Consider the following 15,850-nt stretch of genomic DNA (forward strand, 5'->3'; position numbering starts at 1 on the left):
AACACCCTCAGAGTTCAGGTACAAATTCTGGCACTGAAGAAAAAAACACCCAGCAACCCCCTTGCAAAATGGGAACCAAGTGAACCCTCCTCCCCCACCGCCCCCACCCCAACGTTATTAAAATACTTTTGCTTGTAATATTCAAGAGGTTTGGAGTTCTCAGCATCCTTCTGATTGCCATCATCCCAGCCTTCACCCTGTCCCCAAGGGTTGGCTGCCCTCTGTGCCAGGGGACTCTGGGCACCGCCACTCGGCTTTACCACAGGAAACACCACGTGTGTACAAGGCTGCAGGGTGGGGGTTGGGGACACAGGAGCACGCTGAGGCCCAGCACACCAGGGCCAGCACTCCAGCCCCTTCTCCTGCTCAGCTGCAGTCCCACCACGCTGCCCGTAGAGGGGGAAGAAGAGGAGCTTGGAAATGAAGGGAGGTGACCAAAGCGATCGTGCCCACAGTCTCTCAAGGAGAAACCCGGCTCGTTCGCAGCTTTTCCGAGTGGCTGTCAGGAGAATCCAGCAAACCTTCTGGCTGCCTGCCATGGGGGGGTGATGGCAGGAGTAGGGCGTGCTTTAGGTCTCCACCAGCTTCTGTTCCTCTGCTCCAGCCCAGCAGTCACCTCCAGCGTTCCCGGAGCAGCTCCTCCACCCTCAGCCCAGGAGGTGAAGGGCAGCTCTGACCCTGCCTTCAGGCCCGGGGCAGCTGGAACCCATTTTGGGCCGAGAAAAGGGGAACCTGTGCCGCTTCCCCGTGTTGGAGGAGAGCAGGAAGGGACCTCACCTTTTGAACTCCTCACCCCAGCAATGAGAAAGGGCAAAGCAAAGGGAAAGGGGGAAGGGTGTGGGGCAGGAGGCGGGCAGCAGCGCAGGCACCGCAGCCAGGCTGCCGCCGGCGCCTGCGTCCGCTCCGGGGGTCCCCTCCAAGGCCACGGCCAGGTATTGCTGAGGAGGGTCCTGCCGGGTGCAGGGGTGCCCCCCGCTCAGGTATTGCTGGGTGGGCAGCAGGCAGCAGCTACCTGGTGCTCTGCAGCTCCTCCCGCAGCCAGGTGGGCAGCGTCTGCCCCATCTTGTAGAGGAGCTTGGAGAGCTCTATGTTGTGGTCCCTGTAGTAGTCCCGCAGGAAGGCTCGTGACTGCAGGGCAGAAGGGACAGCAGGGTCAGGGGGGCAGCCCCCAGCCCACCACCCCGCTCAGCACCGTCCCAGCAGGCTTTCTGCTACTCACATCCGAGTCCATCTCAGGGTACTTCCTCCCTTTGCTCTTTCCCAAGCATTTTGTCTTCCCTCCATCCAGAAGCTGACACCAGAAGCCTTTCTTTGGATCAAACCTGTGAAGTGAGAGCTCTGCTTCACCCCTCTCACCCCCCACACTCCCCCCACCGTCCCAACAAGTCCCACAGGGGCTGCTCAGCCCTGCATGGGGGCACTTTCCCACCTCTTTTTAACCCACATCCCAGCTAGCACCTCATTATCACCCCCCTGGCACAAGAGGCTCAGCTGCAGTGCCAGCAGCCCTGCTGAAGGGGCAAGAGGCCTTCTCTGGGTTTAATCATCATTTTCTGTGGCACCTTCAGTCTTGGATGCCCTCATGAGCCTCATGAACCCAGCTGCAGACTCAGAGCAGCCATCTTTATGGGCAAACCCTGCACAGAGGGAAACCATTATCTCTGTGGGAGCTCTGGAGGTTCCTGCTTCCCCCAGTGGGCCTCAGTGTCTGGAAGGCTCAGAGGAAGGTGACACTCACAGAGGTGCCACATGGCCAAGCAGCAAGAGCTGCTCTGCAGTGTGTGCATGAGGAGCTGGGGTGCCAGGGTTCAACACTGTCACCCACAACAGGAACACCCCCCTGAACTCTGCTCCAGGAGCTCAGAGCTGCTCCTGGGCTGCCTGAGTGACACCACTGTCCCCACCAAGGTGTCTGACAAGCAGAGCAAAGCAGGCTGCTTCTGGAATGTCAGCTCTGATTGCAGCTACCCCAGTGCAGGTCACAGCAACAAGGAGCTGCTCTTCTGGCCTCAGGGCAGCAAACCTCATTCAGATCAGCTCTGTGGTGAGCTCCAGGGCTGGGGGCTGTCCCAGGACAGCAGTGTGTGTCCCCAGGGGCAACCCTGCTGCACCAGGAGCAAAGGCTGGAGAAGCTCAGGGAAAGACTCACGCCAGGGTCTTGTGATAATCAATGAAGTTGGTCACACCCAGGAACTTCTGGACTGTCTCCATCACTTTGGCAGGTTCTGTTCGGAGCAGCTTGCCATCCAGGACCAGGATCTGCAAGGAGCAAGGCAGGGCGGTGAGGTGCTGCTGGCTCCCAGCCCCTCTCTCCTGGGGAGCAACACTTTTTGCCATCTTGGAGCCAAACCTGCCACCAGCCCACACAGGGTCCCCTTTCTGAATGCCAACGTGCTCCAGGGTTCACTTGCACTGGGAGTTAGAGAATTAAATGCAAATAAGAGGCAGGACCAGGATTCATCCAGGACAACAGCAGAGCTTCAGCTCAGGGCCACCCAACCCACAGCCAGCCAGGACTGCACCTGACAGCAGCTGCAGAGCCATCACCCCAGCAGCAGACAGCAAACAGACTTTGTAAGGAGAAACAGTGGTGGAAAAATCCTTCAGGGACTGAGCCCAGGCACCACAGCAGTGCTCTGCTGGGCAGGTCACAGTGGGGCTGGTATCCAGCCCCCATTCCCCTGCAGGCAGCTCAAACCATGGGCAGCTCTGACCACTGTTTCTGTCCTGCTTCAATGCCAGTGACACCAGACAGGGCAGCCCTGCTGGAGTCTGTGGCCAAGAGTGGCTGGTGGGTGACCCTGCAGAGCCACCCACAGTCCTCCCCCCCACAGCTGCCTTTCAGCCCTGCTTTGCCAGAGGACTGGCACAAGGACAGCTTCATGCATCATCCACAGAATCACAGGATGGTCTGGGCTGGAAGGGACCTCCAAAGGTCATTCAGCCCAACCCCCTCTGCAGTCAGCAGTGACATCCTCCCCTAGATCAGGTTGCTCAGATCCCTGTTGAGCCTCACCTTGAATATCTCCAGGGATGGAGTTTCAACTGCCTCCCCAGGCAACCTGTTCCAGTGTTCCACCACCCTCCTGGTAAACAACTTGTCCCCAACATCCAATCTAAACCTGCTCTTCTCTAGTTTGAAACCACTGCCCCTCATCCCATCACCAACCTCACACTACAAAGGTTTCCTTCTTGCACAGTATCTCCCCTTTATCCCTTCTCCAAGTACCTGCACTCCTCCCTCCATGGTTTTCAGGGCATAAGAAAGCCTGGAGAAGAGGAGGCTCAGGGCAGACCTTATGGCTGGCTATGACTACCTGAAGGGAGGCTGTAGCCAGGTGGGGGTTGGTCTCTTTCTCCCAGGCATCCAGCACCAGAACAAGAGGACACAGTCTCAAGCTGCACCAGGGGAGGTTTAGGCTGGGTGTTAGGAAGAAGTTCTTCCCAGCAAGAGAGACTGGCCATTGGGATGTGCTGCCCAGGGAGGTGGTGGAGTCCCCATCCCTGGAGGTGTTTAACAACAGCCTGGGTGAGGCCCTCAGTGCCATGGTCTGGCTGACCAGCTCGGGCTGGGTGATCAGTCAGACTTGGTGACCTCGGAGGTCCCTTCACACCTGGCCGGTTCTGCGACCCTGTGAAAAGAGGCTCCCACAGAGGCACCCTCACAGCTGGACCCCCTTCCCTTCACACCCCTGCCCAGGGGCGCTGGCACCATACCTGGTTGGCGTGGTAGCTGTTGAGCCAGCGCTCGATGTGGGTGGCATACCAGCCTGGCACCAGGCAGCGGCTCTGCAGGGCGCGGAGCTTCGGCGCGGCCTCGGCTCCCGCCGTGATCACCTCGTGGAAGGTGTACTTGAGGGCCACAGGGTCGTCGTGGGCTCGCTGGTGCTGGCAGGAGTGAGCAAGGCAGGTTTGCTCCCCAGGCAACCCAAGCCCTGGGCTGCCCAGAAGGCCTTGTGGCTCCCAGGCCCCCACACAGACCACAGGAGTGAGCAAGGCAGGTTTGCTCCCCAGGCAACCCAAGCCCTGGGCTGTCCACAAGGCCCTGTGGCTCTCAGGCCCCCACACAGGACCACAGGAGTGAGCAAGGCAGGTTTGCTCCCCAGGCAACCCAAACCCCAGGCTGCCCACAAGGCCCTGTGGCTCCCAGGACCCCACACAGGACCACAGGATGTTAGGGGTTGGAAGGGACCTCTGAAGATCAAGTCCAACGCCCCTGCCATGTCCTCCTGCGCTGTGTGGTGTCCACAGCCAGCCCACCTCCCAGGCCAGGCTGTCAGAGGGAAGCCCTTTACCCACTACACCCCTGGAGCCAGGGGAGAGGCAGGGGTGGGCAGCTCACCTGGTACCAGGAGTAGGCTCGATCTGCAGGGTTGATGAGGATGGTGATGACCTTGGCCTTGGAGAGCAGGGCTGCAGCTCGCCGGGGAGCCACTTCCGAGTCAAAGTAGTTGGCACTCTTCTCGAAGTAGAAGTCGGAGGTGGTGTTGGAGGGGATGGGGAAGAACTCCATGTACCTGGGAGAGGCAGAGAGTGAGGCAGGCAGACAGGTAGCACAAGGTGTCCCCAGCACCCCTCCCCACAAGTGACATGTCGCTCTGTACCAAGCACTAAGCCTGCAGGACCCCCCCAGGTCTGACACCTTCCTGGGGCTCCACAATCCCCTCCAGCCACTCTGGAGCACCAGGCCTCATGAGATTCCCCAAGCAGACTCCAGAACCAGGGGGCAGCAGATGCACACAAGCCTGGCTTCTTCCAAGGCCAGAAGAACATCTCAGGGATAAACCCCAGTGGTGTGATGGCCTGAAGGGGGATCTGTCCCACCTCGCAGCACCCAGGTGCCCTCTGCCAAGTGCCTGGGGGCTGCAAGGCTGATGGGAAAGCTCATGACACTGCTGCTTCTGTTCCCAAAGGGACTGGCACTGCCAGCTCAGCTCCCAGGATGGGGAGACCTACCAGTCAATGCCCTTGTGATAGTTGTGTCCATTGAAGAATTGTATCTCCTCAAAGGTCTCTGAGCTGGGGTAGTTGCTGCTCAGGTCTGGGTGCATCCCCAAGAAGAGATAAAGGGCAGTCGTTCCTTCAGACAGACAGAAAAGCAAGAGCTGGCTTGGGCCAAACCTCCCTCTAGGCTCTGCTTCAGGGCAGGAGGGCCCTTTGGGGGTGTCAGGTGAAGCTGGCAAGCTTCCTGACATGCTCATGGCACCAAGGGTGGAGGCAGGCACCTGTTTTTTGAGGCCCGATGATGAGGAGCTTCGGGAACCGGTCACAGGTCTTCTCCTTGGACCAAATGTCTTTGTGCCTTTTGTCTTCACAGGGATCCTGGAACAGACAGGACAGCCTGGATGGGCCCTTGCACCTCTGCTCAGCCCCTCCAGCCAAAACAGACACACAGGGAGGCCAGGCTGCTCAGCAAGCAGGGCAAGGACCAGGCTTATCTGCAGGCCTGTGGGGCAAACTCTTTCCTGGCACCACTCCCGGCACCACAAAGAGGTGAACCACCACCTCCCCTGCCCCTATTTCCTCCATTGCACGCACGAAGGGTACCTGCCAGAGAGGGTCCTTCTCTTCAGAGAAGATCTGGAAGTACTTCTGTGCTAGCTGCATGGGTGGCAGCGTCTGGAGCTTCAAGTTGGTCCAGGAGTTGAGGAAGCGAACCAGGTGCTTGAAGGTGTACAAACCCAGGCGGTCGTTGCCGTAATTGGACAGATGGGTCATGAAGATGCTGATCTGAAGTGCAGAGGACAGAGCAGGGGTCAGCAGAGCCTCACCTGGGCACCTGCTCCACCCAAAGGGCTCCCACCTTGGCTGAGAAGGTCAGAGCCATCTCCCGGCGCGGCGCTGGGGGGCAGGGCTGCGCGAGGCGGCTGTCGGCCTGCGCCCGGGCGGGCGGGCGGGCAGCGGTACTCACGGGGTTGAGCAGCACGGTGAGGAACAGCTCTCCCCCGTTGATGATTTTGTCCAGCTCACTGGAGCCCCCAGGGTACTCGTTGTAGAAAATGGTGTGAGTGAAGAGGCCACAGGTTTGACGGGGGAGTACCTGGGAGAGAGGCAGGGATGGAGCATCCCCTTCTGACGCACCAAAAGGGAGACCTCAACCCCTCAGCGGCCAGGACCGGCTCCACTGCCTCTCACCACCCTCTACATGACTCCTGCTACCCACAAAGGATCATAGAATCAGTCAGGGTTGGAAGGGACCACAAGGATCATCCAGTTCCAACCCCCCTGCCATGGGCAGGGACACCTCACACTAGATCAGGCTGGCCAGAGCCTCATCCAGCCTGGGCTTAAACACCTCCAGGGACGGGGCCTCAACCACCTCCCTGGACAACCCATTCCAGGGCTTCACCACTCTCATGGGGGAGAACTTCCTCCTCACATCCAGCCTGAATCTCCCCACCTCCAGCTTCATTCCCTTCCCCCTAGTCCTATCACTACCTGACATCCTGAGAAGTCCCTCCCCAGCCTTCTTGTAGGCCCCCTTCAGATACTGGAAGGCCACAATTAGGTCACCTTGGAACCTTCTTTTCTCCAGACTGAACAGCCCCAACTCCTTCAGTCTGTCCTCACAGGAGAGGTGCTCCAGCCCTCCTCGTGGCCCTTCTCTGGCCACCTTCCAGCACCTCCAGATCCCTCTTGTAATAGGGGCTCCAGACCTGGAGGCAGTACTCCAGGTGGGGTCTCACCAGAATGGAGGTGGACAGATAGGAGAAGCCAAAAACTGCCCTTACACAACCTTCCTCCGTGCAGGACGAGCAGAGGGCATCGCCCCTGCAGCCAGAAGCACTTAGAGCTGCTGGTGGAGGCGCTGGGGTGTGGTGGAGGAGGCGAGAGCACAGCAGCAGCTGAGCTGAGCCCTGGCCACCTACCATGATGCCGCTGTGGATGAAGCCCCGGCGGTAGCGCGCGGGTTTCAGGTGGGGATACTCCTCCGTGCTCGTCACTCTGATCGACCAGACCTGCTTCCAGGCTTCGTACAGCTGCACGTGCACAGGGTACACCCCCGAGTGGTGAGGGGCCACGGCGTAGCCCATGTCAGTGGGGATGCCATGCTCCTGCAGGGAGAGTGGGGAGTGGGTGACCCTGGAGACCCCAGGCCCACGCCGTACCAGCTAAATCCGATCTCTCCCCAGGGGAGCGCCCGTTCCTAGCCACCAACTGTCCATGCATGCCCCTGGAGAGCAGCCAGGCCGGTGTGGGCCAGTGCCCACATATCCTCCTCTGCCCAGGGCTGTCTCTGTCAGAGGGAGCCCAGAGGCAGATGTGCTGGGTGCTATGTCTCACACGGACCGTCCTCAGCCCTGCCACTGCTGCTGTCACCAAGAGAACAGCAGCAAAGCTCTTCTGTGGAGAACAAGCAGACCCATCTGTGTAGAGCTGTCAATTGGTTCGTACCAGCAGATGTAAAACAGCCTGGAAAACTGCCCATCCCAAGCAGGGATGCTCTGGCCTCAAGCTGGCTTTATCAGGGCCACATAAATGCCAAGAGCATGGACAAGCCATCACCAAGCTGAAGGTCAGAGCCTGCCTCTAACAAACCAAACCTGTCCCTGACAGCTCGGCCTGCAGAGGGAGCTTCCATCAGCCAGAGCATCGTGGTACAAGGATCCAGCATCACTGCCTGGCTGGCACAGCAACAGTCCACACCAGGCTGAGCACCCAACCCACACCACCCTGGATTGGACCTCTGCATCCCAGCTAGCAGAGACCATCACCCAGGCCCCTGGGGAAGCTTCTTCATCCTGCTTCTCCTGTCTTGCCCCACCATAAGCACCCCCACAGGCAGCATCTTACTCACGACAGCGAATTTCTTGTTTAAGGTCATCTGCTCAGCGAGAACTGACTGGTTGTGGAAGAGGTGAGGCTGCATGTGGCTCCACATGTGGGGGAACCACCAGAACTCCTTCACATAGGACAGCAGAAGGTCGTCGCCTTCATCCTCAGCATCGGTACCTGCAGGCAGGATGCTCACCGTCACCACCGGCACGGCAGAACTGCGTCTGGGCAGCTGGCCCAGAGGGAGGAGCAGCCCCTCTTGGTGAGCAGTTGATGGGGGCAGCAGGGTGGGATGCCTGAGGACCCTCTGCAGCCCCAGATCCAGCGTCTGTGAGCACTGGCCTGTGCCCCAGCCGCACGGCACCGACACGCAAAGCCATCCCCCTGCCCTCCTCACCCGTGTGGAAGAATTTCCCTGAGTATCCCAGGTTGAAGGTGAAGTTGGGGATGTGGGTGCGCAGCTCCTGCTGCGTGTCAAACAGCGCCTGGGGGAGCAGGAGACACAGCAAGATGTCACAGAACCACACAATCTCTGAGATGACCCAGTTCAACCTATCACCCAGCCAGGCCATGGCACCAAGTGCCTCATCCAGGCTTTTCTTGAAGATCTCCAGGACTCCACCACCTCCCTGGGCAGCACATCCCAATGGCCAATCTCTCTCTCTGGGAAGAACTTCTTCCTAATATCCAGCCTGAACCTCCCCTGGCACAGCTTGAGACTGTGTCCTCTTGTTCTGGTGCTGGTTGCCTGGGAGAAGAGACCAACCCCCCACCTGGCTACAACCTCCCTTCAGGGAGTTGTAGAGAGCAAGAAGGTCTCCCCTGAGCCTCCTCTTCTCCAGGCTAAGCAACCCCAGCTCCCTCAGCCTCTCCTCACAGGGCTGTGCTCCAAACCCCTTCTCCCAGGCAACCAGCACCAGAACACGAGGACAAAGTCTCAAGCTGTGCCAGGGGAGGTTTAGGCTGGATGTTAGGAAGAAGTTTTTCACAGAGAGATTGGCCATTGGCATGTGCTGCCCAGGGAGGTGGTGGAGTCACCATCCCTGGAGGTGTTTAAGAATAGAACAGAACAGAATAGAGTAGACCAGGTTGGAAGGGACCTTCAAGATCATCACATCCAACCCATCATCCAAAGAGAAGAGCCTGGATGAGGCACTGGGTGCCATGGTTTAGTTGATTAGATGGTGTTGGGTGATAGGTTGGACTCGATGATCTCAAAGGTCTTTTCCAACCTGGTTCATTTCTATTCTATTCTATTCTATTCTATTCTATTCTATTCTATTCTATTCTATTCTATTCTATTCTATTCTATTCTATTCCATTCCATTCCATTCCATTCCATTCCATTCCATTCCATGCTATTCCACTCCATTCTATTTCTATTTCTATTTCTATTTCTATTTCTATTTCTATTTCTATTTCTATTTCTATTTCTATTTCTATTTCTATTTCTATTTCTATTTCTATTTCTATTTCTATTTCTATTCTAAAGCTCCTCCCTGGAGCACTCCAGAGCAGGCACAGCCCTGTACACCCCCTGCCCACCCAGCCAGGGTGCCACACCTTGACGTCTTCCACCTTCATGCGCGTGCCCTCCTTGCCCACAAAGATGTCATCGATGTCCACCAGGATGTAGCGGTCGAGGGGCAGGGAGAGCCTCTTGCCCGTCAGGAAGGAGACAGAGTCCACAAAGACGAGCTTGTGCAGCCAGAAGTTGAGGTTGTTGCCGAAAAGCACCCTCTGGATGCCGTCGTGGAGGCCCAGGTCCTGCATCACGGTGGTGTGCAGCGCCGCGTCCACGCTCATGTGCGGGATGGACTCGGCCGACTTGGTCTTGGCCAGCAGGACTGGCTCGTAGGTGGAGTGGTTGGACTGGAAGACTGTCCAGTCCTCCCCGGGCAGCACGCCCTTCTCCACCTCGCTGGGGCGTGTGATGTACAGGAGGGGAGACTTGGGGTTGATGCTGCAGTCCTTCAGCGCCAGGTTGGAGTGGAGGAAGAGGGGGAAGCCCTTCAGCTGGGCGCTCAGCAGGCTGTTCTCGTTGGCCTGCGTGGGGCAGATGGAGGCTTAGAGGAGATGGGAGGCCGGGGGTGAGCACCCACACTGGCCGTGCAGACAGAGCCTCACCAGGGGCACCAACAGGCACAGCAAGGCGGGGAGGTGGCTCACCACCCCCAGAGATCTGAGAGCTTCGTCTCCCTCCTTCCTCTCCTAAGCAGGGGGTGCCCTTGTCCCCCTTGAACATTCTCATTCAACATGCAAAGAGCACTGGGGCTGTGCTGCAGGAGACAGGGAGGCAGCCACCAAGCAAAATACCTGATCACGCTTTTGGTGAACCCCAGAAAGGGTCACTGCTGAGAAACTGGACGCTAAAAGCAAGTGGATGCCACCCCAGAGGTGTGTTTTTACTGGCCCCAAATATCCCAGAGGTGCACAGCCCTTCTACAGGGAGAGGCCTAAGACCGTGCCCTCTGCTAGTAGCCTGTGCCCCACGCCAGGCTGTGGACAAGCTCCACACCAACCCAGGCGGCTGGCAGAGGGAAGGGCAGAGCCTCTGCAGGGCAGCAGGGCCGTGGAGCTCTCTGCTGACATCCAGCCTGGCCCCGGGGTCTTGGCTTGCCCCATGCCCCCCCTTACCTTGAAGAAGCCGATGATGCCCACGCCGTACTCCACGCAGTACTTGTCCAGCAGCTCCCTGTTCCAGGCGTCCAGGTTGACGTACTTGAGGATGTTCTCGTAGATGATGAGTGCGAAGCGCCCTCGATCCTTGTCGGTCAGCGTGGGCATGTCCCCCTTCCCCGGGGCGATCTCTGTCCTGTATTTGAAGCGGCTCGACTCCAGAATGGCCACAATCTCCTGGCCCAGCTGAGAGTAGAGACTCTCCACAAAGACCAGCACCAAGGGGTCCGTGCGAGAGGAGTCGGCCACCTTCAGAGTCTTCAGCGGCAGCAAGCGGGAAGGGACGACCTTGGGCTCGTCGCAGTCCAGCCCCACCGCGTCCCCGGAGGGCTCCAAGCCCCTTTTCCACCCATATAAATAATATGCAGAGATGAAAACACTGAGCAGGCAGAAGGCAAAGAGCAGGAGCAAGACCACCTGCGGAGAGAGCTGCCGGATACCCCGCCGGGCCCTGGCCAGCACAGTCATCCTTGCATCCGTGGGGCGAGGTGGGGCCCCCTCCCCTGCCCACCCCCTCCCCTCCAGAGACCCGGGGAGGGGAAGAAGCAAGCAAGCAACCGACCGAAAAACAGGCGAAAGAAAAGTTGAATACTACTAATAAATTAAAAGTCTAGCAGGCTGCCTCTGCAGGCTCTCTCCCCTCCAGCAGTCCGGCGTCCCTCGCTGTCCGCTTCATGTCACCATGGCAGAGGCACCCAGAGTCTCCTTGCCGAGCCAGAATCCCCGCGGTGGCGGCAGCGGCGGCAGCGGCGGCAGCCCCATGGCCTCAGCGGGGCGAGGGGGCGGCGGGCGGCCTGGGCACGGCTGGCGGCGGGCACGCAGGCATGGCAGCTCCTCAGGGCGCCCCAGACCCCCAGCTCCACTCGGTGCCCTGTGAGAGAGAGGTGGGATGAGCAGGGGAGGCTGGCGTCGGTACCAACACCCAGGCTGCTGTTTGTGCCGCAGCGGTGGCCCCGGCACAGCCCTCGGCGAGCTTGCCAGCATGCCAGGGCTTGCCAGGAGCTCCCAGCAGTGCTGGCAGTGGGGTGGGAGTGCAGCACACTCCCGTGCCATGGCATCCTGGGTGCTGTGTGTGCCCAGGGCATGGCAGCACCACCAGGGTGCTACAGCTGGGAGCTCCCAGCCCTGTCCTGAGTCCCTGTTGCACCAAGTAAGTGGAGAAGCAGCCCCGCTTCTCCTGTTTGCCCAGTGGGAGCGGGGCTGTGACAAGGAGAACAGGGAGCTAAGGGGTCTGAGTCCCCCACTGCCCTTCCCAGCTGGCAGGGAGGAACGGGGGCAGACGGCCAGCATGAAGCTGAGACAGGAGCTGGCAGCCAAGGTCACCAAGACACACACGTGGGGGCTCCCACGTGGAGCTGTAGAGACCTTGGGAACACTGCTCCCTTCCCTGTGAAAGGCCTTGTTACAAGTGTAAAGGAAAAACAAAGGGCAGGCACTGCTTGCCGGGTCATGAAGCTGCCCAGGGCTGGACACTCCGTGTGTTTAAGGGAAAACTGACAGTGTTGGCACAGTGCATCTCAGCACTGTCCTCAAACGTGCCACCAGAGCAGGCGACAAGGGCAAGAGCCCCTGCGCCTGCCTGGGGAGAGCGCCCTGCAACCTGTTGACACCAGCCAGGCACGTACCAGGATTAAGGGTGGCTGGCTGAGTGGTGCCATGGATTACAGGCTGGGGCTTGGCAGGGTAATCCTGTCATCCCTGCCCTTCCCAGCACTGAGCCCTGCTCTAGGCCCCGCTTCCCAAGCCTGCCAGCGTGGCAGTGCTGGGCACGGCGGAGCGCCTGTGTTTATTGCTTTGTCATTTAGCTGTGTGCACATGGATGATCTCCAGGCAAGACCAAGAGAGGAGGCACCTTCACTGCTCAGCCCCCTGAGGTGTGCCCTGCCCCACCTCTCTCCTTCCTCCCCTCCAGCTAGGCTAAACCTTCAGCATCCCCAGGGGAAGACCCTCACTGGGGTTTTGGGGCAGGTCAGAGAGGCAAAGCACATAAGGATGTTGATTTTAGGGATGTGCCCCCATGCAGAGGAAGATCCCCTGCCTGGGTATGGTCCCTAGGGATGCAGAGAGCCAGGACCACATTACCAAGCAGCCTGGCCATGCCATCCCACTCCTGCTTTGTCCATCTTTTGGGAGCAGTGGGTGTTGGCAGCCTCACTCCCGTGGTGAGGGGCAGGCAAGTGACAGCCAGTGGGTTTGATGCTGAGCACCAGAGCCAGCAGCCAGTGGGCAGGATTGTGTCCATCCTCACAGAGGGCATGGGAACAGGGCCCCCCACCTACATCACTGTCATTTCCACAGGGGCTTCCTTAGTCCCATCCTCTCCTAAGAGCCTTTAATTATAGCACTTAATGACCAGCCTTTGCAGACAGCATCTCCAGGCAGACACAGGCTGACTCTCCCCGGGAGGCTACCACATTGGAGCACAGAGGCAACACCTGCCCGAGCAGGGAGCCAGCTCTGGACCCCTGGAGCAGCCAGGTGTGAGCCAGGACCCGGGACAGGCAGCGTCCCATCCCAGGAAGCCGCCAGGGAGGCAGGAAGCAGGCAGGAATCCTGCTCTGCCGGTTGGCTGCCAGAGCAACGCTTCCACGGGGAGGATGATGAGGTCTTGGAGCGATGCCTCAGGGTTCTCCCCATGCCAGAGGCCGCTGGCTGCAAAGCTCTGCACACAGGAGCCAGCAGTGTGCTCAGGTGGCCAAGGAGGCCACCAGCATCCTGGCCTCTATCAGCAGTGGTGTGGCCGGCAGGAGCAGGGAAGCGATTGCGCAGCCGTGCTCAGCGCTGGTGAGGTTGCACCTTGAATACTGGGTTCAGTTTGGGGCCACTGACGGCAGGAGGGACATTAAGTTGCTGGAGTGTGTCCAGAGAAGGACAGCAAAGCTGGTGAAGGGCCTGGAGAACAGGTCTGGTGAGGAGCAGCTGAGGGAACTGGGATTGTTTATCCTGGAGAAGAGGAGGCTGAGGGAAGACCTCATTGCTCTACAACTCCCTGAAAGGAGGTTGTAGTAAGGTGGGGGTTGGTCTCTTCTCCCTACTATCAGGTGACAGAATGAGAGGAAATGGCCTAGAAAGGGTGCCAGGGGAGGTCTAGATTGGAAAAAAATAGGGAAAAAAATCTTTATGGAAAGAGTGGTCAGAGATTGGAGCAGGCTGCCCAGGGCAGTGATGGAGTCGACATCCCTGGAGATGTTCAGGCCATGTGTGCACAGGGCACACCAGGGCGTGATTTAATGGCCATGGTGGTCTTAGGTTAACAGCTGCACTCAATGATCTTAGAGGCCTTTTCCAACTGAAATATTTTATGATTCTCTCATCCCTGGCAGCAGTGGGAGAGAAAGCAGCTCCAGCATGGAGAAGGGAGCAGGTTTAGGTCCGAGGGCACAAAACAACTTCTCGAGATCAAGAGCTTTTCGCAAACAAAAAGGGAAACGTGATGGTAAAAGCCAAACCCCAAGCACAGGAGCTGTCAAGGTGACAACCAAAGTCAAACTTTCTTTTAACCTGATTTTTAGAAGCTGCTCAGGTGCCTTTTAAAACCATGGTGGTTATTTAAGAGGCACCAGCTGGAAATGTCAGCCCAAGCCCCACGGGCAGACCTCAGGGCTCCAGGAACACTGTACAGTGCTGGCAGGCTCCCATCGCACAGTCAGGTGCAGCCACACGTCACGGACCACAGGAGACAGAGCCTCAGAAAATGCTCTTTTCTGGTAGGTTTCTGAGCAAAGCACTGGCCCAGGCTCTGCTGGAGAGGAGGCTGGGTGAGGAAGCTTAGCCACCGCACTCTTAATCCACCCGACCTGACAAACACAATCAGCGTCCAAGTGGCTTTCCCGGCACAGCTGGGAGCCCGGAGCACCCTGTGGAGCTGGATTCAAGCCTTGGGCAAGCAGGGAGCCCAACAGGGGCCCCTAACCATCAGCACTTCAAATCTAAGACAGCTGCAGGAGGAAGGGGAAAATGAAAAGCTTTTCTGAATCTCCCCCCACCCCCAGTGTGGTTTGAGGATGGCAGTTTCCCCTTGGTCAGAATTACTGGCCACAAATGCTCCGTGTAGTACCGCCTCACCCTGGAAAGGCAGAGGGGCACTAGAGGGGATGAAACCATCTTCCAGTGGCTTTCAGTGCTCTGCCTTTAACCTCTGGTGGGATTTTGCAGGGATGCAGTGGGAAGATTAAATACAAGCAAGGAAATGCGAGCAGATCCGGAGGAGGGGGAAGGGTGGGCTGTCCCAGCACACAACCACAGCAGGGTTTGATTTATTGGGGGGGGAGAGGAGGGGGGTGTGTGCAATAGGTCCAGCTGCAGGTGCAAGTTGAGGCAGTTCACAAGTCCCAGCTGTCAGATAAATCAAACTGTCCCAACCCCACAGCCCAGGGATGGGAGGTAAGCTCAAAACCACGGGTGTGACCACGGCAAGAAATCGCTCATGCAAAGGGCTGCGAGGCAGGGACCAAGCATCCACCTTCAGAGAGAATAGACCCCAAGGCCTTGCATGTGCAAGGAGCCCAACTCCTCTCCTTAGTGTCTCACAGAACCCCAGCATTTGACCCACAGAGATGGGACCATATCCTAAACACTGCAGCCAGATGGGTCACCCCCCTCCTCTCCTGGCAGCACCCTTCAGGTGGGCACCCCTGTTCCTCACTCCTCATCGCTCTGGGGTGAGTCCCACCATGCCAGCTGCTGGCTTGTCAACCTTGTTACCACTGTGGCACCTCTACCTCTCCAGGTTAAGCCTGGATGGAGGAGGATTTAGGGGCAGGATGCTAAACTGCAGTGCCCAGCTCAGCAATTTGCAGTCGGTTCTGCTTGCTTCAACACTTCCCTTCCAACACATCCGATCACCGCCTGACCCCACTGCCACCTCTGCTTTGTTTGCCATTTGGTTGTTGGATGGAAAAAGGCTACTGGAAGGTCTAAACTGGGACAGGCTGGGAGCCTGGTCCCCAGCAGGGTGACAGTGCTCAGCTCACCCTGCCTGCCATCTCTCTCACACCTCATGCATCTGCACCAGCATCCTCATGAGGCATGGTGCCCTGCAGCTGGCCCAGGAGCCATGACTGCCTGCAAAAGATGCACAAAAGGCAGCCAAAAATGTTATTAATAGGTTGAAGTTCCTCTAGAGGGAATCCCTTTCACTCTGTTGGTAATATTTAGAGGGTTGATGATCTAAAACCACTGAGCTAAGCATGTCCTTAGAGAGGAGATTAATGCCACCATCTTATTCAAGGCACAAGGGTGAGCTTAGGGCAGGGGAGCTTGCTTTGAAAACGAAAAGGTAACCGGTGTGAAAAGGCTGCTTTTGAACACCTACCTCTGCACTGCTGCCTTTATCAGCTCTGAATGGCAGTGACTGCAGCTGCCACTAGAAATATCTGCAAAGAGCTGGGAGTAC

At 58.2% G+C, this 15,850-nt stretch overlaps 1 protein-coding gene across 1 annotated transcript; it reads right to left on the reverse strand.

Annotated features, from left to right (window-relative positions):
* Positions 1 to 901: 901 nt before the first annotated feature.
* On the reverse strand, positions 902 to 11,323 carry NDST1 (N-deacetylase and N-sulfotransferase 1). The gene is made up of 14 exons (XM_054168468.1): positions 10,414 to 11,323; positions 9,340 to 9,822; positions 8,174 to 8,261; positions 7,799 to 7,953; positions 6,870 to 7,055; positions 5,912 to 6,040; positions 5,548 to 5,730; positions 5,226 to 5,322; positions 4,957 to 5,080; positions 4,343 to 4,517; positions 3,718 to 3,888; positions 2,150 to 2,259; positions 1,220 to 1,322; positions 902 to 1,128 (listed from the first exon to the last, which is right to left on the reverse strand). Exons 1-14 carry the CDS (start codon positions 10,921 to 10,923, stop codon positions 1,009 to 1,011), a joined length of 2,634 nt encoding a protein of 877 aa, XP_054024443.1. The 5' UTR covers positions 10,924 to 11,323; the 3' UTR covers positions 902 to 1,008.
* Positions 11,324 to 15,850: the final 4,527 nt, after the last annotated feature.

The sequence above is a fragment of the Dryobates pubescens genome, chromosome 16, assembly GCF_014839835.1.
Source record: "Dryobates pubescens isolate bDryPub1 chromosome 16, bDryPub1.pri, whole genome shotgun sequence".
Lineage (NCBI taxonomy): Eukaryota > Metazoa > Chordata > Aves > Piciformes > Picidae > Dryobates > Dryobates pubescens.

Bases quoted from the DNA above. Each gene is read 5' to 3' on its own strand.
- NDST1 (XM_054168468.1), bottom strand. From the start codon at position 10,923: ATGACTGTGCTGGCCAGGGCCCGGCGGGGTATCCGGCAGCTCTCTCCG. The intron at 5,731-5,911 runs GTGAGTACCGCT...TCTGCACTTCAG, and splicing joins TCACCGTGCTGCTCAACCCC to ATCAGCATCTTCATGACCCA. The intron at 1,129-1,219 runs GTGAGTAGCAGA...TCTGCCCTGCAG, and splicing joins ACCCTGAGATGGACTCGGAT to TCACGAGCCTTCCTGCGGGA.